The sequence below is a fragment of the Taudactylus pleione genome, unplaced genomic scaffold (genome assembly GCF_031769625.1).
Source record: "Taudactylus pleione unplaced genomic scaffold, aTauple2 ptg000897l, whole genome shotgun sequence".
NCBI classification, from domain to species: domain Eukaryota; kingdom Metazoa; phylum Chordata; class Amphibia; order Anura; family Myobatrachidae; genus Taudactylus; species Taudactylus pleione.
In genome coordinates this window covers 1,550,563-1,575,161 of record NW_028285298.1, presented here as the reverse complement: position 1 = coordinate 1,575,161, position 24,599 = coordinate 1,550,563, and the positions used below count along the sequence as shown (strand labels likewise).

The 24,599-nt window shown below is 46.4% G+C and overlaps 1 protein-coding gene across 1 annotated transcript in view; it reads right to left on the bottom strand.

The window, feature by feature from the left end:
* Positions 1-64: 64 nt before the first annotated feature.
* The window catches only part of MAMDC4 (MAM domain containing 4), a 61,722-nt gene continuing 37,187 nt past the window's right edge, over positions 65-24,599 (bottom strand). Inside the window, exons 16-29 of the mRNA XM_088459145.1 lie at positions 23,691-23,796; positions 22,353-22,460; positions 19,312-19,446; positions 17,958-18,079; positions 16,792-17,011; positions 16,552-16,689; positions 14,064-14,197; positions 9,510-9,600; positions 6,595-6,744; positions 5,346-5,480; positions 4,615-4,742; positions 3,378-3,501; positions 1,917-2,137; positions 65-243 (exon numbers count right to left, since the gene is read on the bottom strand). Coding sequence (XP_088315271.1) covers positions 208-243; positions 1,917-2,137; positions 3,378-3,501; positions 4,615-4,742; positions 5,346-5,480; positions 6,595-6,744; positions 9,510-9,600; positions 14,064-14,197; positions 16,552-16,689; positions 16,792-17,011; positions 17,958-18,079; positions 19,312-19,446; positions 22,353-22,460; positions 23,691-23,796 — 1,848 coding nt within the window. The 3' untranslated portion in view covers positions 65-207. The remainder of the gene's footprint in view (positions 244-1,916; positions 2,138-3,377; positions 3,502-4,614; positions 4,743-5,345; positions 5,481-6,594; positions 6,745-9,509; positions 9,601-14,063; positions 14,198-16,551; positions 16,690-16,791; positions 17,012-17,957; positions 18,080-19,311; positions 19,447-22,352; positions 22,461-23,690; positions 23,797-24,599) is intronic.

Genomic DNA, 24,599 nt, shown 5'->3' with positions numbered 1-24,599 from the left:
CAGACACAGCCACCAAAGAACCCTCCCAAATGGTTACATTTTATTTCTGAAGGATCAGGGCCTGTATAACCAGGATGTAGTATTACGGTTGGGTCTCTTAGGGCCAAGAACAGTATTCGCAGTGAGGGGCAGTATCCTCATTGCCCTGTAAGGTAGTGGCATCCCTGGAATTTACATTACTGGAAGTCAACCTTGTAACATTTGCAGTCATCTGTCGGAGGTGGTGGACACAGCGTCTTCATTCTGGAAAAAATAAATTGTAAAAAAAAAAAAGAAACTTACAACCTGCATAACAAATGGTACTTCTGATGTCCTGGCCTTCCATAAAGCAAGTCTGTATATATTGTATGCAGTTATACTGTGTGTTGAACCGAAGTTTAGCCCGCATCCTGAACACATTGTGTATTCGTGACATGTACACTAAAATCACACAAGACCGTTCTTCTGCTGCACAAAATACGGAGGTTTATTAGGAAACCTCCAGTGAAGACTAAAAAATTAGCTCTAGCTCTGTCTACAAAGTATTTTTGTGTAGTAGGTGTTCATTTTTTATAAAGATTGATCTCTTCGGCCAGATTTACATTCTTTGGCACTTTCTCCAATACAGCTATCAACTTTTTAATTTCTCATTTTCTTTTTTTTAAAGAATAGTTTTATATGTAGCTTTTTTTTTTTTTCAATGGCAAATGTAAATGGTATTCTAAAATAACTGTGATGGTCAGGGACATCCTTGTGCATACTGTCACTAGGTGGCGCTGTGGGAGAAATGACCATGACCTGTTACCAGTTCACCAGCTGTCTTTCACTTTTGTTAGGTACCAACCACTTCATATTGGTAACACCCCACAAGACCTGCCATGGAGATGCTCTGACCCAGTCGCCTAGCCATCAGAATTTGGCCCTGGTCTACGGTGCTCAGATGGCTACGCTTGCCTATTTGGTTGATATGTCACTGCAGTCTGCCCAACCCCCCCCCCCCCCCCTCAAGTGCTGTTTCTATCAACTAAGCGCACTCCTCCACCTCGCGCCTTCCATTACTGGCATCATGCCCCCCCCCTAATGTTTATAGATGGTGATCGGGCATTACAGGGCATGGGGCTGCCTCCTGATTGCTAACATATTGGTTTGTATGTACTTTCCTGAAACTTTTACTAAATTATGATTTTGTTTTTTGATGGGTATTCTGAGCTTTTCAATTATATCTATCTACCAACCTGCAGCATTATTTACTTCTACTGCACTCAGACACCACACAGCGTTGGTTGTTTAGCGTCTTGTGTGCCAGAAAAATGGGATTAAACCATTATCCCCGCTGGTAGGAGTACAAAGCTAAACTGGATAACTTTGTAATGTAACATGTCGGCGTGTCGATATCTTAACTGTCAAACTCTCCATTGCATACCATTAAAAGCTACAGAAGAGCATGTACAGGCCAGTACATTACATACACCTGAAAGTTGAACACCTTCTTTAATTCACAATTTCTCATTGACCCACATGGCATCCGGTTGTGGAACAGAGATCATGTGAACAATCCACTTCCGACTCTGTAGTAATGCGGTGCTTCCTAATGGAGAAGTACTACTGCTCTGATATACTATATATTAGCCCCTGATGTCCCGTGACATTATATACAGCATGTAATAGACACTGATGTTTGTGTTGCCCTAACGCGTTTCACATTCAATTTTGCTCATATGTGCGGGAGGTGAGTATGCCTAGGATACCCGAATATGTCCACTTGCTGTAAAGGCAGCGCTAGTAATGCTGCCTCAATGTTCACGCATGCAAGTAACATTTGCTAGTATGTATAAAAACGCCAGATGCAGCAGGTATGAGGCCTTCCACTGGCAGACAGGAAGTCCTTGTTACCCAACTGACCTGGTATACAGAACATCCTGCTAATGGTAAATTACCTCTTCGAACACCACATTATCGAAACTGTTCCTTCGCCCGGATCGCCCAGGCAGCGGTGGGGCGCGTGCCAGGTTTTTTTTGCGTTTGCGGTACAGAAGATATCCCAATACTATGACCAGCAACACAATGATCACACCGATGATTATCGCCCAGGTGTTTCCTGACTTGCTTTTACCTGGTGGAACAAGTGGTGACATTTTATTTACAGTTACGTAGGGGTCTAGTTACTAAGCAGTGTTAGGAGACAGAGTGAAAAGTGATAAGGTGCCAGCCAATCGGCTCCCAAATGTCATCTCACAGGCTGTGTTTGAAAGATGACAGTTACAAGCTGATTGGCTGACACCTTATCACTTTTCACTCTGTCTCCTAACACTGCTTAGTAACTAGACCCCTTAGACATTTAAAAACATATGCGATATACTATGTAATCAATGTACTTATTTAATATTTTATTATATAAAGTCCATAAAATAACCAAAAATCTGTACAAATTAGTTTTAGAGAAAAAAAATCTTTACATACTGAGGGAAACCTAATATTGGAACACAGGGGTATATTTACTAAAGGGCGGGTATTTAGAAGTGGAGATTTTGCCCATAGCAACCAATCAGACTCTAGCTATTCTCTTCTATAAGGTGCTAGACAAATAATTAGAATCTGGTTGCTATGGGCAGAAATTCCACTTCTATAAACCCGCACTTTAGTAAATATACCTCTTAATGTGATGTGCACATTTGTTGGCTACATAATTGATTGCGTTGGCTGAAGCAATGCACAGAAGATTCACTACGGAGGCTCCTAAGTACCGGCATGCACCATTTGGCCAGTTCATTGATGCATAAGGAAATTCTAAAGAAATCCCTTCAAAATATGCTTTGTGTGGTTATGTAGAAATGATTTAATGATTTTGGTGGTCTACCCTAAGATTGGTGATTATGATTAGGTTGTCTACTTGTTGCCCATTGACCACTACAGCTGAGCCTGGACCACTGGGTTTTCATTTATCAGTAAGACAAATCGAGTTATTGCTTTCTTTGTAATAACTATACACTGTTAGACACCGTAATAAGCGTTGGTTGGATAGGTAAGTAATCGCATGCATATCGTGTCAGGCTGTGGAGCAGTGATCATGTGAACAATCCACTTCCGTCTCTGAGGTAATTGTGTTTCCTAACGGAGAAGTAATGCTGCTCTGAGATACTGTATACTGATACCCAGTGACTTTATCTATCGCTCTTGTAGCATGTACTGACGTTTGTGTTGCATTTCCCCACCAACGCGTTTTGCATGCAGTTTTGCTCATGTGCAGGAGGTTATTAGAGTATGCCTGCCCAGTGATGTCGCTGGGTCATAGAGTATTGTTACTGTACGCTTTCCACAAAATGGCCACTGTGTAAGCAACAAGTGCTCTTTACTAGCAGTCTTACAGGAACAATACGTTTTACAGTGTAATAACATACCAGGTGTACTGTCTGGCGCCTTTTCTTGTTCAGTATTACATAGTACGCCAGGGGTGTACTTCACATCATCCAGCGAGATAATGGCGGAATGTGGGCGAGAACCCTTTGATGCCTCAAATATTATCTGTAACAAAATAACAGTACATGAGGTGCAGCTTGCGCCCTTTTATTTGTTAAGCAAAAAGCTTTTGTCAAACTAGCAGACAGGTGCGCAGGTCTCCGGTAAGACTTGTGCAGGCCTCAAGTGCCATTCATTTTCTATATTACTGTGAGTTTCTATATTGTTTGAGGCTCTATGAGGCATGTGTGTGATTGGTCCGCCCATATCCATGCCCCCATTCCGCAGTCATTTTAAAGTGTGCAGATGGGTTTATCACTGTAGGTGGTAAAATATAACTTTAATAATGAAATAGACATTCTGGAAAAGGTTTGCATTAAGAAAAAAATGAGGTACAGAGCTGCTTGAATATTTAGCTTCCCCAGAGATATTAAAGACACGGTTTTAAGACTGGAATATTTACCAAAGGTAGATTTTAATCGGTTAAAAAAAAACGTTCTAAATTGGTCGACATCGAGGTTTTGTTTCGGGCTGAATCACACATTTACTAACAGACAATATTGTAATATTGATTTCTAAGTGTTAATTACTAACACTTAAGGTGCATACACACACAATGATTTTTTGAACGATTATCGATAACGATATCGTTCAATCATTGAAAAATCGTTCACTTTCTGAGTTAAAACGATGAACGATTATCGTTCAGGCGCGTTCACGTTTGTAGTTCAGTCAGACTGACCAACTCAACGATTTTCAGTAAGGGAATATGCAAAAATCTTTGTAGTTAAAAAAAAATCGTTCATTACATTTAGTAAATGAACGATTCTAGTAAACGATTTTCGTTCATTTTGAAAAAATGAATGAAAATCGTTTACTAAAATCGTTCATTTACTAAATTGTTGTGTGTGTGTATGCAGCTTTAAAAATCAATATTAAAATATTGTCTGTTAGTAAATGTGTGATTTAGCCCCATCAATGTTGATAGATTTTATTATCGACCTTTTAGTAAATTTACCCCATAGGCCGAGAGATATCAAACCTTTTAAAAAGGACAAGGCTAAGTTTCCCATAGTAAGCCAATCAGCGTCCGGCTATTATTTAAGTACAATCTATGAAATGACAGCTAGAAGCTCGTTGGTTGCTATGGGCAATGCCTCCACTTGTGTGGTACTTTACCTGAAACTCCTCGGTGCTGTTGAGCTGTATCTGATGCTCTTGCCAATCGTTGCTATGAAACCCGTGTAGTGCCCACACCATCAGCACCCCCCGCGCACTGGTTACGTACAGCACCAGCTCCCCCATATCTGGACAGGACAGAGAGTGATCATTATAGAGAGGACTCTGAGGAACATTCGGGGATAGTATAATAATATATACAAGTTTCCCATAGAAAAGAGACAGGCATTAGGCAGAAAAATAAGGAACACCGATCGTACTGAAAGCGAGGGCAACTACATGGATGTGGCTGATCCCCCGGAGAGGAGACACAGGTGTCCAATTTGGCGGCAGGGCCCACACCCACTGCGTCAAAATGCCACGAATCGCGTGTCTGTGGGTAAGGGGCTGAAATAGCGTCCTATTAGCCCGGACCCCTCCATACGGACTTGCGATTCCTGGTATTATCGCCCTAGCCTGCCCACTTCACCAGGAAGCGGGTGGTATACAGGAGATCCGCCCACTCTCCCGGAGACTACACGGAAAAAAATTGTGAGTCTGCCGCACCTTCTGGGAGAATAGTGTGAAGTGGAGGTGTATGTCTGTATGTAAGTGCCTCATTCATATCAATGGTTACTAGTAAACTAATAGGCTGTAGTCTCATGAATATTGGTTCAGCCAACATAATGTCAGCCTCCTCTGTGTACAGCCACGCCATATGTCTGAGGGATCGGTCCTGTCCCATCACTCACGGAAATGATCTGGGGAGTCCGTTCGGTACCAGAAGCTGAAGCAGGATCCGGCGGTCGCTGGTAGGTGCTCACTTATAACCCAGGCAGAAGTTCCTTCCGTGTGTAGTGCGCCCGTATCCACAAAGGCATAATGTCCTGCAGGGGGCAGTAAGAAACAAACAGTGACCCACTATTATATGGCTAATGCCGTCTATTATTATTGGGGGGTAATTACTCATTATCTGGTATGTGACTAATTCCATTAAATTGTTGCATCAGTTACAAAACCAAACCAAAAACATCATGAATTTCTAAATAAGAGACTATCATAAGCGGATTTAACATTATAAAGGGGATATTATTTGATGCAGAATACAAGGCCAAAAGCTGTATCAGTTTATATCCCAATGAGACTTTAATATTAAAACTTTCCTAAAACTTCTTAAAATGTTCCTAAAACTTAGAAACACCTTCTCACTCGCCTGAAAGCACCAACTTTTTCTGCAACGCAGAACAACTTGAGAATAATACAGTGATCACACAAATATAAGATGTGCAGAGGGCCAGCAGTATTGGTTTGTAAATAAATGATGGCAGTTATTTCAAGTGACTGAAGCGGTTTTAACACATCTACTTATCTGCTGGAGAATCCGTGACACCATAGTCAAGTGAATTTGAAAATGTTCAAATCAGAATTTCACACGTTTTTTTTTGTGGTGGGACTGAGGAATGTGGATCAGAAATCTTCTCCATATATATTAGGGGTCTATTTACTAAGCCTTGGATGGAGATAAAATAAAAAAAAGTACCAGCCAATCAGCTCCTAACTGCCATGTCACAGGCTGTGACTGAAAAATGATAGTTAGGAGCGGTTGACTGGCACCTTATCTCCGTTGACTATCTCCATCCAAGGCTTAGTAAATACACACCTTAGTCCTTGCACATTCAAAAGTTATTGATGAGGGTGTTATAAGATGTTAATGTGGATTGCTATCAGTTATAGGGGTCTATGTACTAAGCAGTGATAAGTGACAGAGTGAAAAGTGATAAGAAAGTGATAAATGCCAGCCAATCAGCTCCCAACTGTCATTTTTCAAACACAGCCTGTGAGATGACAGTTGGGAGCTGATTGGCTGGCACTTATCACAGACTTATCACTTATCACTGCTTAGTACATAGACCCCCATAGTGATGAATGAAGTAGTTGACACATGGGGTCACCATATTGACTGCCCGTAGTTTTGGCGAGTGCGGGTATAAAATGGCTGACCTTCTGGGGTACCAATGCTGTGATCCTTTTCTGGGGCTAATCTCGGTCTGTTTAGAGATTCTCCATTCGTCCAGTCCCAGTCATAGGTGTCCATGAGGGGGAGCCGAACATTGCTCCAAGCGCAAGACCCCCGTTCAAAGTCACAGGTCACTGTGGGTGAGCAGAAAAAAAGTGCTGCCTTAGTTATCATTAATGTGTGTGTTGTACCAGGGGCAGATCAACACTACTGCTCCCAGCAAGCCTATACTACTACACAGAACACCAGCCTTATAATAATGTATAATGCTACACATAAATGGGGTTTATTGCTTCTGAATGATTCTGCAGTGCAGATAAACTATTATCTTACAATGAACACACTTTAGACGCAGTGTTAAAATAAATCTCCCCAGTATTTGTGTGATTAATGGAGCATACACACGGTCAGATGTGTCAGATGAACGATTTAACGATTTTGCAAACTATTTGAACTACAAACGATTTTTGACTGCATTAAAATGACTGAAATCGTCCAAAACTGCAAACACATCAGATGTCAGATATCGTTATCTGACCATTGGGAACGCGCATCGTTCAAACATGTCAGATTTTCCTTCAGATATGAACAATTGAACGATTTTTGAAATCGTTATTGTTCAGATCTGAAGAAAAATCTGACCGAGTGTATGCACCATAACAGTGGCAGTATTTTCCCTGCATGAAACATTTGCGCCCCCGTGACGGGAGTAAAGCTGCATACACACACAACGATTTTATGAACGATTTTCTGTCAGATTACACTGCACAACAATGAAAATGTTTCCGATGTGAAAATAGTTACTTCTAATTGATGTCAGCATGCAAAGAATGACTATGACATGTAAAACTCTGTTAGCTCTGAGTCCCGAGATATAGCCCATTTATGACGATGTAGGGGTATTCCTAGTGAAGTGGGCAGAATGGAGAGAATCTTACCAGCAAACTGCGTTCTGCGCAGAGGGGGCGGGGCCTCATGACCCAATTAAATGAATCTGTTATTTGGCCCCTCCCCTATTCAAATATATGCGATTCACGGGATTACCCACACAAGATAACTGTGGTGCACTAAGTGACAGCATAGGGAGCGATTCCACCAAGACATTTCAGCAATGGGACAAAGATATCAGGGAAGGTGACAGTGACAAGAGACGCCCCAGAAGAGGAGTACAAGCTACAAGCAAAGAGAAAGCACCCCCATGACTAGGCCACTATATTACATAGTACTTTCCTATGCTGTATGTTTGTTTCGTATGCTGTATGTTTGTTTCGTATGCTGTATGTTTGTTTCCTATGCTGTATGTATGTTTCCTATGCTGTATGTGTGTTTCCTGTGCTGTATGTTTGTTTCCTGTGCTGTATGTTTGTTTCGTATGCTGTATGTTTGTTTCCTATGCTGTATGTATGTTTCCTATGCTGTATGTTTGTTTCGTATGCTGTATGTTTGTTTCCTATGCTGTATGTTTGTTTCCTATGCTGTATGTTTGTTTCCTATGCTGTATGTATGTTTCCTATGCTGTATGTTTGTTTCCTATGCTGTATGTTTATTTCGTTTTGTGTTCTAATTTGTGATTGATTGAATTAAAACAACTGTTATTTATTTTCTATCAAGAAAATATCAGATTATTTTAAAATAGCTTTTCACTATGACTATATTACTAATGTACATACAGTATAGTGCAAATAGTGTAGCTCAATAAATAGAGCTAGTAAAAACATTCTGAAATCATTTTAGTTTTTCTTGACCTCAAATTAGTAATGTATGACTATTTTTAGAAAGGAAACAAATTAAAAGTATTAATTTGTTGTACAGTGTTATCTGTCAGATTTTTTAAAGTGTAATGAACAATTTTTTGAACTACAAACGATTTTTGTAACTTCCCTTAATGAAAATCGTTCAGTTGGTCAGTCAGAATGAACTACAAACGGGAATGTGCATGAACAATAATCGCCCATCCTTATAACACAGAAACTGAACGATTTTTTCAACGATTGAACGATGACGACGTCGTTATAGTTAAATCGTTCAAAAAATCGTTACGTGTGTACGCACCTTTAGATTACATTCTTTAGCTGAGGCCCTATATTAGCACTCAATACTGCACTTGCAATTTATGCATACGGTTCATAAACCTCAAAATAGGGATTTTGTAAATTTCACACTGTAATAGTTTGTTTACATATAATGATACATTTGGAAATACACTTTATACTGCAAACACAGATGGGTATTAAAAACCTAAAGTTACAAAAATAAAGGAATTATGCAAATTTGAGAGACACCGCTACATACGTGCCTACTTTGAAATACTCCCCTCGAATAGATCAGGTAGAGGAGATAAAAGTGGGGGGAGTAGATGGTTTCGTGCCACAAATGCATGAAGTGATGGTGCCATGATAACGCGTTTCGCCGTGAATCATGTCACGTCTCAGAATAAGCACACTTCACCTAGGAAGTGGTCTGTATCCTGGCGGTTGGTCTACTGTGTTCCAAGATTTGGGAGTTTCTCGCACATTCCAAGTGAGTAGGCAAGTATGCACAGATGAATAGGTAAGAAATCAATGTTTAAAAACTGAATTTCATAAAAATAAAAAAAATTCAATTCTGTCCTTTCGGGAGACAAAATGGCTGCCACCATTGTTTGTACCTCAATATTGCATTTAGTTAGTCTGTATTCTCATGCATATGAGTCCAGCATTCAAAATGGCTGCCCGCACGGTGCATAGGTGGGGGGTGCACTTTAATCTGTTTCATGTGTCAGGAACTAAAACTGTAAATCTTGTGGAGTTTATTTTACAAAACCATTTTTTTTTATATAGAACTATGTTTTACTGATCAGTCCGCTTCATGAGCCTGCGCTGTGGTCACCGCTATCGGCCAATGACCCTCCATTTAGTACCTGCTTCATGACAACGGTGATGGTTGATGTGAATGTCGTCCACAGCGATATAGGAACGGTCTCCACCAGCGCCCTCCGCTTGAAACACAAGCTGCAATGAGAAGAGGTATGGTCAGGGGTCTCTATAGACAGAGAGCTGGGTGGTCTCTATCTCCAAACAATGGCTGCAGTCAAAGTAGATAAAGGGCCTTATTCTTAGTCGTATGCTGCATCTGCGTCAGTTGCAGGATTATTTTCTCCTGTGCATGCGTCGAATCCATGCGCACAGAGTCGCAGCTGCAATTGAACACACGTCCCCAGAAGTGTCTTTGAAATGTATGACTGGGAAGTGGCTAAGTGGGCGCATGGAGATGGTCCGTCTTATGGGCGTATCATGGGAGTGTCGATGTAGTGGTTTCCGCACAATCGGTCACATAGGCGGCCATACTCTGACAGAGAATCTGAGCTAGCTTGGGGCTGGTGAAAGTTTTGATGGTGTGACTGATGGCTGCGTCTAAAGACGCTCATAGTGGGCGTCGCAGTCAATCGCTGAAGCAATAACGGCAAAAGACGCACAGACGCGCACTGCACCATCACACTTAGAATCAGCCCCTATTTGTGTAGGGAATCCGTACGGCTGAAAGTGGAAGCCTGTCCCGCCCACTGCGTATCCGTCTGCAGGCGCAGCTGCTGCCATCATGAGTATTTGGACGTGCACCAGTCCCATGCTGGGTGCAACTGATCGATCTGAAACAGGCTTCCCGTCCCTGTCCGTACGCTGTGATCACGCATGGAAGTAGGATTACCCACCCACGGTGCTCCCACCAAATGGAAACTGGGCGAACATTACCCTGAGAAACGCATCAAGTTATTATTAGACTTTAGTCACCTTGTTTGCCGGAGTCACCTATCTTGGACTGTACTGAGGGCCTGATTCAGACCCACTAGCTAGGATGCGTTCACACGCAGACAGCCGATGTTTGCAATCTGCGCAAGCGTACGCATCGCAGTGCGCGTGCGCATCCAATCTATGCGATCGCGAAGCAATTGCCCCTTAAGCAAAGACAGCTCGCTAGACTGAGTGACAGGACTAGCCGTTTGTGGGTGGTAACGGGCTGGACGATGGAAACTGGGGGAGTGGTGGTGCAAACGCAGGCATGTCTGAGCGTCTCAACGCAGTTTCAGAGGCGTGCATAATCATGACGGAGCGTCATAGTACACGTCACTTGGTTGAATTTCACACTGAAGCACTCGCAGTGCTTGCGGTAGGGTATGGTCAACCACAAGCGCTGCGTTCGCTTCCGATGGTACTCGATGTTACCGATGGTTGCATACGCATCCTGGAGATGATGTGCATAAGTGGGCGTCTTAAGACAGGCTGGTGGGCGTCTGCATACACACAACGATCGCACGCCAAGACATAGTGGGCGTGCTAATGCCTTGCTGTGCGATTGCCGGATTTACATACTTTCGCATCTAGCGAGCGGGTCTGAATCGAGCCCCCTGAGATCAATCCCTTTAGGTGCGTACACACGTAATGATTTTTTGAACGATTTAACTATAACGACGTTGTTATCGTTAAATCGTTTGGAAAATCGTTCATCTTTTTAAGCTGAACGATAATCGTTCATGCGCATTCACATTTGTAGTTTTGTAGATTGTAGTTCATCGTCCATTCTGACTGTCCAACAAACTATTTTCGTTCAGAAAATCGTTCATGTTGTGCAGAATGAACGATAAACGATGAACGATTTCCATTCACTGTATGCATGATTAAAAAATCGTTCATCGTTTTTGAAAATCGTTCATTATTTTAGTAACCAACGATTTTTAGTGAACGATTTTCGTTCACTTTTCAAGGGAAAATCTGAACGAAAATGGTTCACTAAATCATTGGTTACTAACATCGTTGTGTGTGTATGCACCTTTAGGGATTGAGGGTCTCATTCAGACCCGCTCGCGAGCGCTGTACGCTCGCAAGTGGGTCGATGGTGCCCAAGTGCGCATGCGCACGACGGAGGGAGCTCCATCGAGCGCATGCGCGAGACCCGGCGAGCGACGGGGAAGCCGTCGCTCCAGGTCTCGCACCAAAGGGGGCGTGCTGTCGATGGTGAGTGACAGCACGCCCCCTTTGGTGGGCGTGCCGGGAGCGTGGCTGCCCAGACGGAGGCGTTCCCATGGGAACGCCTACTGTCTGGGTCTGGCCCCACTGACATCACTAGTGAAGTCAGTGGGAGTGATTTTGGCTCTGATAGAGCCAAAATCACTCCAGGGCTTGCGGCAGATGAGACCCTACTGCAAGGGTCTCGTCGCAAGCCCGATGGTCGTGATGGTCTTGACCATCGCGACCATTATCATGGACGCTCGCATAAGTTGTGGGTGGTAACCCACAGCTATGCGAGCGTCCAAAAGGCCGCTTCGCAATTAAAAAAAACATGCCCTGATTCAGAGCGGGCGATCGTTTAGAGCGTCCGGCTCTGAATCAGGCCCTGAACCCGTTTCTCCATTGCATCCAGACAGCTGCAGACTTTGGATATTCAGTGGATAATCCTACAGCCTACCACCTGGTATACCAACTTTAAGTGGACTGTTAAGGACTGCTTCCACGAATATGGTAATATCCCACTGCTAAATACGGAACTTTATGGAGTAAGGGTCCACATAATAGGTCCTACTATAATATCCGGTGTACTGACCAGTCCAGATGAGCCATAGTGTGTGTTTTATTTGATTTTAACATAATTATTTTATTTTTTGATGTTTAAATACATTTGTACATTTATTATAATACTTATCCCGTCCTTTATATTGATTTTTTAGCAACAGCGCTGGTGATTTTATTGATTTATAGTTATAGAATACACATAGGGGCTAATTCTGATGTGTCTGCGCAGTGGCGTATCTATAGTGGGTTTAGGGTGTGCGGTGCCCGCGAGCCCCTGAATCCAGGGGGGCCCACACTGTGCACCCATATTTTATACTCACTTTTCCGGAGTGCCGCATTGCGGCAGCCATTTTCCCTGTGATTTGCGCATGCGCAGCAGAAAAATTACCTTGCAGATGGTGCTGGTGCCATGTTCCCGGACACCTACGCTTGGGCAGCAGACTCTGGCACTGTGTCAGGGTCTACTCACCTGCGCCGCCGACTAGAGAGGAGGGGGCCGGCACGGAGACTGCACACGGGTCCTCTCCTGTCTTCTTACACCCCTGTATCTGCCGTCAGTGTTCCATATGGCTGCAGCTGTCTGCTTACCAGCTTGTGCGAGGTTCCGAATACCTGTGTGCATACCTCCCAACATGACCCTCTCCAGGAGGGACATAGGACCTCATTCAGAGCCGGTCGCACAGAGCGTGCGGTCGGTCTGAATGAGGGGAGGACCTCTTGAATTTTCAAGACGTCCTCCTTGGCGGTGGTAAGGCTGTGGGTTAACACCCACAGCCTTACGACCGCCAAAGGTGATGGTTGCGATGGTCAAGACCATCGCGACCATCGGGGCTTACGACCAGACCCTAAGGTAGGGTCTCCCTTGTCGTAAGCCCCGGAGAGCTTCTGGCTCTGTCTGAGCCGGAAGCTTTCCACTGACATCACTAGTGATGTCAGTGGACCCGCCCCCAAACGGTAGGCGTTCCCATGGGAACGCCCCCGTTTGGGCTGATACCCCCCCGGCCCGCCTTCCAAACGGGGCGAGCTGTCAATCAACATCGACAGCTCGCCCCCTTTGGATCGAGACCCGCTACGACAGGCGCTGTCGGTCGTAGCGGGTCTCACGCATGCGCACGACGGCGCCAGCGCCGTCGTGCGCATGCTCTGTGAGGGGCCATCGACCCGGATACAATCGCATCGGCGCTAACGACCGGGTCTGAATGACCCCCATAATGCTCCTGGACTTCCCTGGTAATGTATGATTGGTGGAGGCCCCAGAGGTGGGGCTGCAGTACATTCCAAAATTCAAATAGGGGAGTCACACCAACTGCCACTGAGTCCCAGCCAGTGATGTTTGGCAGTGTGTGAGATGACAGTTGGTGTGACTCCCCTATTTGAATTTTGAACTGCGCTGCAGCCCCACCTCCTACCAGGGAAGTCCAGGACCGGAGCATTGTGTCCCTGCTGGAGAGGGTCAGGTTGGGAGGTATGTGTGTGTCTGCATGCGGAAAGCCAGCCCGCCCACTGCTCTCCGTCCGCTGCCGCCATCATTAGTATCTAGACTTGCAGCCAATCCCTTGCTGGGTGTAACGGATCAGTCTGACACAGCTGCCGTTTACCCGCCCGCAACACAAACTAACACAGATGGCGGCTTCCATGCCCAGGACACTCCCAGTAGGCGTAATAGCTCCGTGCGCCCGCAAAGTCGAAGCCCAGAAACACCCATTTCACGGAAAAAGTGGTTCGCTATTGGACCGTTCAATCCGTCCGCACCTGCAAACGCCGTGCGTTTCTGTATTACCTGGCCCGGCGCAAGCACAGTCCGCGACTTCTTTCTTTCTACGGTACATGCGCGGTTTGCGTATATCTGCGCAATTCCACTTTGACTATGAATCAGACCCAAAGTAGGTTATACACGGGGTGACCGTTACCACCCATTGCGTCGTAGACTGGAGCGCCACGCTCCCGTGGTGCCAGCTCGCTCGCTGTGTGTTGCTGATCCTCAGAAGTTCTCTCTTTACTTTCTTCTTCCCGGTGTCCTCCTCCATATAGACGATCAGCGTCCCTGCCAATCACAGCACCAGCATTAGCGCGGCATCAGTTCACAACAAAGAACACTTACTGCATGAGGACGAGATCTAGATAACTGAGGCCCTGATTCAGCAATGAACGCAGTTACTAATACGCACGCAATCGGCGGATTAATTCGCACTGCGCATGCGTACGCATCACAGTGCACGTGTGCGAACTAGCATTTGCGGTGGGAATTGCATCTGTAGCTACATAGATCCAGAGCAGAGTGATTGACAGGAAGTGCCGTTTGTGGGTGGTCGGGCGAACGCAGGCGTGCCAGTGCGTCTCAACGGCGTTGCATGGGGCGTGCATAAATTAGCCACTGCGATACCATACGTAGCCTGAGGTCTCATAGCGTGCGCTGAAGTAAGCTATTCCTGAGTGAGGTCTGACCTGCCTTACCTGTGCGTATGGGTCCGATGTTACTCGATGTTACCGATTAATTCGCTATGTTGCCCAAGTATACGGATGTGAGTAAGGGGCAGTGAGCGTCCTTATGTTAGGCTGTAATCGCAATGTGACTGCAAACATTTACATTTCACCGCTGATATTAGCAACTGCGCTGCGTGCGTATTAGCAGAATAGCGATCCTTGCTGAATCAGGCCGTAGACAGAGAACTCCCTGTAAGAAATGTATCAATGCTCCATATGAAGTAAGAACATATATTCCGTGTATATACAAATTGCTTCGCTAATCCAAGCAACTGCGAAGAAAGACAAATGAACTGAGATGGCAGAGATATTTTGATGGCATAAAGGGATCACAAACACATCAATATGTTGCACGCCCCCGAAACGGTCGCAACATGTTTGCGACTGAGATGCCAAACCGCCAGGTAACTCCTCCCAGCGGTTCCTTCCTGTCAATCACTTTGGGAATAAATCCTCTCTGCGACCGCCTTGCAGCATGTGCGCAGACCACCGATAATCGCTCAACTGCGGGAACATCGGAATAGCGTCCATCTCTGTATCAGGCACAGTGCATGGTGGGATATAGAGCACTGGCAGTGTTTTATAATATATATTTAGCTTCTTTCAGAGTGTACGGGGAACGTCTGGACAAAGGAATAACCAATTACAGCAAAATTATTTATTGTTTTAATTTCAGTCGTGCTCTCATTTCCTATAAGGGTGTACAGTGCATATTCGGCTTTAGAATTGAGACTAGGCGTTTGTAGGCTGGTATAACATCTGACACCCCCTGGAGCATTGGCGCCCTAGGCATTCGCCTATATGGCCGAAGGCCCTGGGCTGGCTCTACATTCACTACAGCTGTGCACAGCAATGGATAGTTTTGAGGGGTGGAGCATAAGGGGTTGGTTAACACCTCATGGAGGCATGGCTACTCCCCCCACTATAACACGGCCACTCCCCCATTATAACATGGCCAAGCCCCCTTTTGTGTACTATGGCCCAATTTCATAAATAGGAAACGTGAGAGTTATGACACTTCGCCCTGTGGGTCTCATTCAGACCCCTCGCAAGTGCTGAGCGCTCGAAAGCGGGTCGATGTTGAGGCCCTGCGCACGCGAAGCGGCCGCACTGCGCGTACGCAAGCCCCGGAGCGAGAGAGAAATTCTCTCGCTCCGGGGCTCACTACAAAAGGGGCGGCTGTCGATGGTGATTGACAGCTCGCACCATTTTGTAGGCGGGGTGGGGGGGTGGCTTTCCAAACAGGCGTTTCCGAAGGAACGCCTGCCGTTTGGGGGGCGACCCCACTGACAACACTCATGATGTCAGTGTTGAGCATCCGGCTCTATTAGAGCCGAAAGCTCACTGGGGCTTACGGAAGACGAGACCCTACCACAAGGGTCTCGTCGCAAGCCCCGATGGTCGCGATGGTCTTGACCATCGCGACCATCAACCTGGCCGGTAGCTAAAGCTGAGGGTGGTCACCCACAGCTTAGCGAGCGGCCAGGAGGCCGGCTCATTATAGAGAAGCGGCCGCCCTCAATCAGAGCGAGCGCTCGCATTTTGAGAGCGGCTCTGAATGAGGTCCTGTGTGTAGATTATAAGGGGTATATTTACTAAAGTAAGAGTTTTTAGAACTGGAGATGTTACCCATAGCAACCAATCAGGTTCTACTTAACATTTAACTAGCACCTTCTCTAGAAGATAATAGCTAGAAATTGATTGGTTGCTATGGGCAACATCTCCACTTCTAAAAACTCTCACTTTAGTAAATATAACCCTTGGAGTTTATTTATTTTTTATTTTTTTACAGTACAAAAAACTTGACAACATTGCTGCATTTTTTTTTTCTATCAGCTTTTTTTAACTTTATCATAATTTAATTATAGATGAAGTGAACTGCAGCGGGCATTTGATTGGTTCTGTGTCACTTACCGGGTTCAGCACCTCCCTGCTGGTACCAGAAGTTCAGGCACCCCTCATCTGGCTGGGCACTGTACCCACTTGATGTTAGCAGAGCAGACTCCTTCCGAGGCAGGTAGGTGGCACTTGTGTCTATCACCATGGAGTGCCCTGGGGATGTGCAGACACACACGGTACATATTGATCATTATCCTATTCCCAGTCGGAGATTAATCAATCACTGGAAGAGGTACGGCGTGTCCCGCTGGTTACCTGTGAAACTCTGCAGTGTGTGATCGTGGGAAGGTCCCGTCTGGTGGTTGAAGTGAATGTTCTGATGTAACGTCCATTTGTATTTACCCTCAGAGGTGAAGCCACAGGTTCCAGCCTCGAAAGAGCAATGCCTGGGGGCGGCACAGGATCCTGGGGTAACAGTGATATCATCAATAGCGATGTGCCCCACAGAGCCGTCACGGACTGCCTCAAAGACCAGCTGGAACACGGAGAATGAGACAGATGTTACTGTAAACCTTCAGGTCATAGGACAGGACTATACTTCCTATTTAACGTCAGTCCTAATTCCTATATCTTCTATTAATGCAAAATTTAATATATCCATGGCTGCCAGGACATCGCTCTTAAAGGCTAGAACTACTCTACGGGGTAAATTTACTAAGATGGGAGTTCTATTAAGAAGTGATGTTGCCCATAGCAACCAGAATCCAGATATTATATTCTAGAAGGCATACTTGCCGACTATCTGGCTGCTCCTTCCGAGAGGGAGCAGCCAGATCGGCAGGACAGGGGGCGTGGCCAGCAAAAGGGGCATGGCCAGACGAGCAGATTATGTTTTGCGGGCGTGACCACGCCATTGCGTCATTTTGGCCCCGCCCCCGCTACACATTGCCTAAAAACTGGCATTGTGAAGCAGGGGGCGGGGCCAAAATGATGCGATTCAGCTTGAATCGCGTCAGCGACCCCCCCACGCTGTGGGGGTTTAACAGATATTGGTGGGGGAGCCAGGGGGGATCGGCGGGAGGCTTGCCTGCCTTTCCGGGCGGGACAGAGCTGCACCTGTTTATCGGGAGGCTCCCACCCGAATCGGGAGGGTAGGCAAGCCTGCTAGAAGGTGCTAGATAAATGAGAAGTAGAATCTAATTGGTTGCTATGGGCAACATCACTTCTTAATAGAACTCCCATCTTAGTAAATTTACCCCTATGAATCATTTGTGAGACCTTCCAGTTCCAGTCTCTGACCTGCAGTAAGTTAATGAACTGGCAGCTCCCAGCCAATAAAAGCTGACCTTGCAGTACCGATATGGGGAGATAAATATGACCAAGGTAGTTTAGCCCTTTCTAATATATGAATAAAAAACAGTGACACAGTACTGAGTATTGTCCGAGGTTTCAGCTATAACCAAGCAGTGGTGCTACAGTACCTGATATTTATTGTTGGTCAGAGTTACAGCTTCGTGGTGCCAACGATTCCCCCGGGTACCGGTGCTGGCCCAAATCAGCTTCTCTTCTTCCCCGTCATATTTACTGAACAGGTTCAAGGTGCCTGGATGGGACGTGAGCAAGAACAAATCCTGGGGTCATTAATGTAGACAGGACTGGGGTATCAGGGCCCGATTCAGACCCGTTTGCTCACTAGGATGTGTTCGTACGCAGCCTGCTGATGTTTGCAATGTGCGCATGCGTATTCATCGCAGTGCGCGAATCAGTCCGTGCGATCGCGAAGGGATCGCCCTTTGTGCATAGACGCCTCGCTAGCTTGACTGACAGGACGAGGTGTTTGTGGGTGGTGATGGGGTTGTCGATGGAAACGGGGGAGTGGTGGTGCGAACGCAGGCGTGTCTGAGCGTCTTAAAGCCGTTTCATAGGCGTGCATGATTAAGACGCAGCGTCATAGTACACGTCCCATGGCTGAATTTTACACGCAAGGAAAATGCATAATAATTGAATAGCTGTGGACGCTAAATCTGGAGCTTTCCCCGACATTAAACGCCGCGCTAATTGAATCTATCCCTTAGGTAGCGAGCTTGAGGCCTAAGGTGTATTGTCTTGTTGCCAACGGAAATACCGTTGTTGGGTAGACAGCTTTTGTTGACTGGTGAAGAGATTATTAGCTGAGTTTTATGTGGCAGGAGGACGGCCAATAATAATGACAATGGTGTTATAATAGAATGAACTAAGGCCCTCATTCAGAGCCGTACGCTCTGAGCAGAGCGCACGCTCTGAATGAGGGCCGCCCTCCATAAAAATGGAGCGTCCTCCTGGACGCTCGTATAGCTGTGGGTCACCACCCACAGCCTATACGAGCATGCAGTTTGTTGGCCGCGATGGTCGTGACCATCGCGACCATCGAAACTGCGAGCCGGAGCCTGCGGTTGAGGTTTTCAACCGCAAGGCCCGGAGTGATTTTTGCTCTATCAGAGCCAAAATCACTCCCACTGACATCACTAGTGATGTCAGTGGGCCGGCTTCTGACGGGAGGCGTTCCCTTGGGAACGCCCCCGTCAGGGAGGCACGCCCCCGGCACGCCCACCAAAGGGGGCGTGCTGTCAATCAACATCGACAGCACGCCCCCTTTGATCAGACACAACGAGCGAAGGACTTTCCTTCGCTCGGCGCGTCTGGCGCATGCGCACGACGGAGCTCCCTCCGTCGTGCGCATGCTCAGTGCAGACCATCGACCCACTTGCGAGTGGGTCTGAATCAGGGCCTAAATCCTGTTCCTGAAAGTCAGACCGATGTCCGTGCAATTACCAGCTGAATAATCTGAGTTCTTACCTGTATCTGGGCCAAACATTCGGTGGTAAAACGACAGGCAGCGTGCCGGTGATGAGGCGTTTTGTGCATATGATATCAGGCGTGCTCTTGTACCATGATCCTTGCGCGACTCACCTTCCACATACATGTAACGACCTGTGACACACAAAAGAGCATTACACGCCAATAACAGGAGACTGTGAGTCTCCTCTCAAACCCTTACTGTATCTGACACCAATCTAACATTATCAGATCTAATGCGCTCACCTCACAGAGGGGGAGATGTACCAAGTCCTGGAGAGAGAGAAAGTCAGCTGCTAACTGTCCTGTCAGTGTCTGTGGGGCTAATTCAGCAGGTGAGCGCAGATTCCTGATTATCGGGAGTCTGCGTGCATGCAGGACCCGTTCTGTGAATTTCCCAGTAACGGGGCGTCCGCCCCGTTTTCCGGGAGTGGCAAGGCCAGGGGCTTCGTCCACGGACGCAGTTTCCTGGCATCGCAAGTCGTCTTGCTCAGATGGCCGGCGGCCCAGCGCCGTCCACCATTGCTACCAATGGTCGTGATGATGATCCCAGCCTGCGACCTCAGTCGCAGTGCTGGGATTGCAAATGCAGCAGGGGGTATCAAACTCCTCCTGCTGCATTCACATGTTAGCAAGGATGGAATTGCAAAGAAGCTGATTGGTTGCCTTGAGTCATTTCTCTGTATTAGCAAGGGTTGTGTCTATGTAACAATTGTAGATCTGAGGAACCAACCTTGTACTGTGATCCATTAGGGGAAGCCTATCCAGCATGGTTACATCAGAGGAACTCACCTCCATCTATGATCAATCAGTCATTAGTCAGGCGGAGGCTCTCCAGCACCGCAAGATGAGAGGGAATCACCTCAGCATGTGATTAGTCAGGAGCTGGCTCTCCAGCACCGCTAGATGAGAGGGACTCACCTCAGCATGTAATCTGTCAGGAGCTGGCTCTCCAGCACCACTAGATGAGAGGGACTCACCTCAGCATGTTATTAGTCAGGAGCTGGCTCTCCAGCATCGCTAGATGAGAGGAACCCACCTCAGCATGTGATTAGTCAGGAGCTGGCTCTCCAGCACCGCTAGATGAAAGGGACTCACCTCAGCATGTGATTAGTCAGAAGCTGGCTCTCCAACACCGCTAGATGAAAGGGACTCACCTCAGCATGTTATTAGTCAGGAGCTGGCTCTCCAGCACCGCTAGATGAGAGGAACCCACCTCAGCATGTTATTAGTCAGGAGCTGCAGTGGCAAACGCAGGATTTCTAGAGGGGGGTTTCCAAATGCTTGGTTTTAGAGTGAGTGTGGCCAGTCCATGAAGAGGACATAGGGCCTGATTCAGACCCACTCGCGAGCGGCTGTCCGCTCGCAAGTGGGTCGATGTTATGGACTGAGCATGCGCACGACGGAGGGAGCTCCGTCGTGCGCATGCACCAGACGCGACGAGCGAAGGAAAGTCCTTCGCTCGTCGTGTCCGATCGAAGGGGGCGTGCTGTCAATGTTGATTGACAGCACGCCCCCTTTGGTGGGCGTGCCGGGGGCGTGCCTCCCTGACGGGGGCGTTCCCACGGGAACGCCTCCCGTCAGAAGCCGGCCCACTGACATCACTAGTGATGTCAGTGGGAGTGATTTTGGCTCTGATAGAGCCAAAATCACTCCGGAGCTTGCGGTTGAAAACCTCAACCGCAGGCTCCGGCTCGCAAATTCGATGGTCGCGATGGTCTCGACCATCGCGACCATCACAATGCACGCTCGTATAGCCTGTGGGTGGTGACCCACAGCTATACGAGCGTCCAGGAGGACGCTCCATGAAAATGGAGGCCGGCCCTCATTCAGAGCGTGCGCTCTGCTCAGAGCATACGGCTCTGAATGAGGGCCATAATTAGCACTTATCCAGCTTTAATATGCATCATACAAAGTATATTGTGTTGCATAATTCCAGCATATACAAGACCAGCGATCACAGTAAGCCATTAGAAACGGCAGTAGGTCCATCCTGTCTGAGAAGAATATTTTTTTTCAGATGTGGGCACCATTCCTGAGCATTGATGCAAGTCCGAGAGTCTGGGGTAACAGCAGAAGAACCTAGCACTGCCCTGGACATATATGTGCATATTGGTCTCCTGGGTAGTCTGTTATTATACAGTATTAATAATTAACCCTATTGATGGTCTATAGCAGTGCACCCATAACAGTGCATGTTTTCCACATCTCCTAGTGGGTGCACAGGTATATTTATTACTGGCTGACACATTAAAAGATTCACAGGTGTTACTAATCATTTCATTTCATTTGTGATACTGAGAAGAACATGTAACATTGTATTATATTACTATTTCTATTGTGATCATGGTGTGTGCTGGGGAGGGGGGTTTCCAGGCAGATGGAAACCCCCCCTGCGTTTGCCTATGCGCTGGCTCTCCAGCACCGCTAGATTAAAGGGACTCACCTCAGCATGTGATTAGTCAGAAGTTGGCTCTACGGCACCGCTAGATGAAAGGGACTCACCTCAGCATGTGATTAGTCAGAAGTTGGCTCTACGGCACAGGTGGATGACAGGAACCCACCTCAACATGTTATTAGTCTGGAACTTGCATGGGCTGTAGCCTGCTCAGCATATATTTTTCTCCAGCCCTGCGAGATCTGAAGAACTGACCTTGTTTTGTGATCAGTCAGGAGCTATCACCAGCACGTCAGGGCCTCAGAACTCACCCCAACCTATGATCAGCTACTGTAGCAATATTAGAACTGAGGAACCCATTTCTCAGCAGCAGTGCTAAGTCAGGAAACTCTCCTCGGGAGCTGTCTCATTACAGCCTTGCTAGGTCTGAGAAATCCAGCTCAGCCTTTGACCGGTGCCAAAAAAACTCTCTCTCCAGCTATGCTACATCTAGGGGAACCTGTTTCAGCCTATGATGTGTCCAGAACAGTCTCCCCAGCCCACTAATGCTAGATCTAAGAAACTCACCAGGTGGCCAGCACTGTTAGATCACCTCGCGCCTGCGACTAATCTCCCTAAGTGTAGACGGATCTGAGGCGCTCACCTTGGCCTGTCGTGTGGTCAGACAATGTCCCAATCTTCCAGTCAATCTCCTCCGTCAGATCTTGGTACCAGCCGCAAAGTCCAGTCTCAAAATTACATGTCACAGACTCTAGAAAAAAATCATAAATAACATATTTTCATGTCAACGTACCCGTGTCCTGTTTTAAGCCAATCGTTCCCTGTACACAGCACTTATTGAGCAACATTACTGAGAAATTTTTGATTAATAAAAGTTTGAGTAACGTGACTGCAGGAATCTGCCGCCATATTGGAATAGGGACAGAAAATTAACTTACATGGAAATTCTATCCCCCATTATCTCCTTTAGATAATCAAATTAAAATCTAATTTTTACATTGCTCTATAAATCTCTGAGCACCGATTTATCTACTCAGCGCTTATCAAGGAAAACATTTCACTCCACTCCAGCTCCTCCCATTGGCTTGTGAAGGCTTCTGCAACACGACTATGACTGCCATTTTGTTTCACGAAATGTTACGCTGCGGTGGATTCTCAGCTTACTCAAACTGAGGAGCTAAGCTGATTTTTCACAGTGCATCAGACATTTTGCTCCTCATAAGTTCCCTCCACTGCATTTAGGTGCAAAATTTGCAAACAACCTCAGCAGCCAGTCAGCAATTAGCTTTTATTTGCCTGGTGCAAGCTAAGACAAAGCATGTGTCTGATTGGTTGTTATGCTGAAGTGCAAATTTCACACATAAGTGCACTGCTGGGGCCGGATTCGTTTGGAGCAAATCAAAAAAAGAGCAATTTGCTCCTGGAACAAACCATGTTGCAAAGCAAGAGGTGCAAATGCATTTATTTATTTGCATGCAGGGAAAATAATCAGAGCCGTAACTAAGGTAGTGCGGCTGGTGCCATCGCACAGGGCACCACAGGGCAGGAGGCGCTGTTTGGGCCTGTCAAATTTCTGTTTATTATCATTCTCACTTGTAGCTTCCTCTTATTTCATCCCCAGCATCTCCAGGCCTCCCCTATCTCTTCCCTGGCCCTTCCCCATGAAGCCATGGCCCTTTTTTGGGTGCATTTTGTCCCTTTGAAAAATGAGGGGGGCGCCAATGCTCTTTCTGGCACAGAGCACCAAAAAGTCTAGTTACGGCTCTGAAAATACTGTCTGGTTTTCTGTAGTGAACAAATACTGGGCAGCTTTGTCTCTCCACTGAAATGTATAATTAATCTAGGAGCAGGCCTCTTCCCAACTATAAATCTCTCTGCAGTTTATATCTGTCCCATGTGCAGTGCAACGTGGTTTTGCCAAGGTGCAAAGTGCTCTTTTTTTTTTTTTAATCAGGCCCTTGGTGATTTCCATTTCTCTTACCTGTATCAGTGACCGGTTCATTTCCGCAGCGTAGAAACTGTATTGCATCTACTGCAGCACTAAACTTTCCTTCAGGTTGGGGGTCAACAGCCCCAACCAGCACCAACTAAAAGCAAGAGAGGAATACTCTCAGACCAGCAGTGGACACAGGAGCCTGATTCAGGGGTTCCGGTTGGAAGGTCGACATCAATTGGTCAACAGTCAATAGGTTGAAGGTTGACACTCTAAGGGGTAAATTAACTAAAGTGAGAGTTTTTAGAAAAGAGTTTTAAAAGTGATGTTGCCCATAGCAACCAATCAGATACTAGCTATTATCTTCTAGAAGGTGCTAGTTAAATGTTAAGTAGAATCTGATTGGTTGCTATGGGCAACATCACTTTTAAAACTCACTTCTAAAAACTCTCACTTTAGTAAACTTACCCCTAAATGTTGACACGGGTTTAAGTGAACAGATACAAAAGGTCGACATTGGGATAGTCAGCACACAAAATAAAATGGTCGACATGTTTTTTTTTTGTTTTTTTTTTAGGGTTAGGCACTTACCAGCGGCAGAGCCGTAACTAGACTGTTTGGTACTCCATTTTTAAATAAGGACATAATATAGTGTACCTGAAAAAGGGCCATGGCCTTATGGGGAAGGGCCAGGGAAGAGATAGGAGAGGCCAGGAGATGCTAGGGATAAAAGAAGAGGAAGCTACAAGTGAGAATGATAATAAACAGGAAAATTGACAGACCCAATCAGCGCCCCCTGCCCTGCGGTGCCCTGTGCCATGGCACTGGTCTCACCACCCTAGTTACGGCCCTGGGGCTGGGCACTAGGTTGGACGGTTAGGGTTAGTCACCAAGGGGAGGGTTAGGGTGAAGATTACAGTTAAAAACAAAATGTGTTGACAATTTTTGTGTCGACCA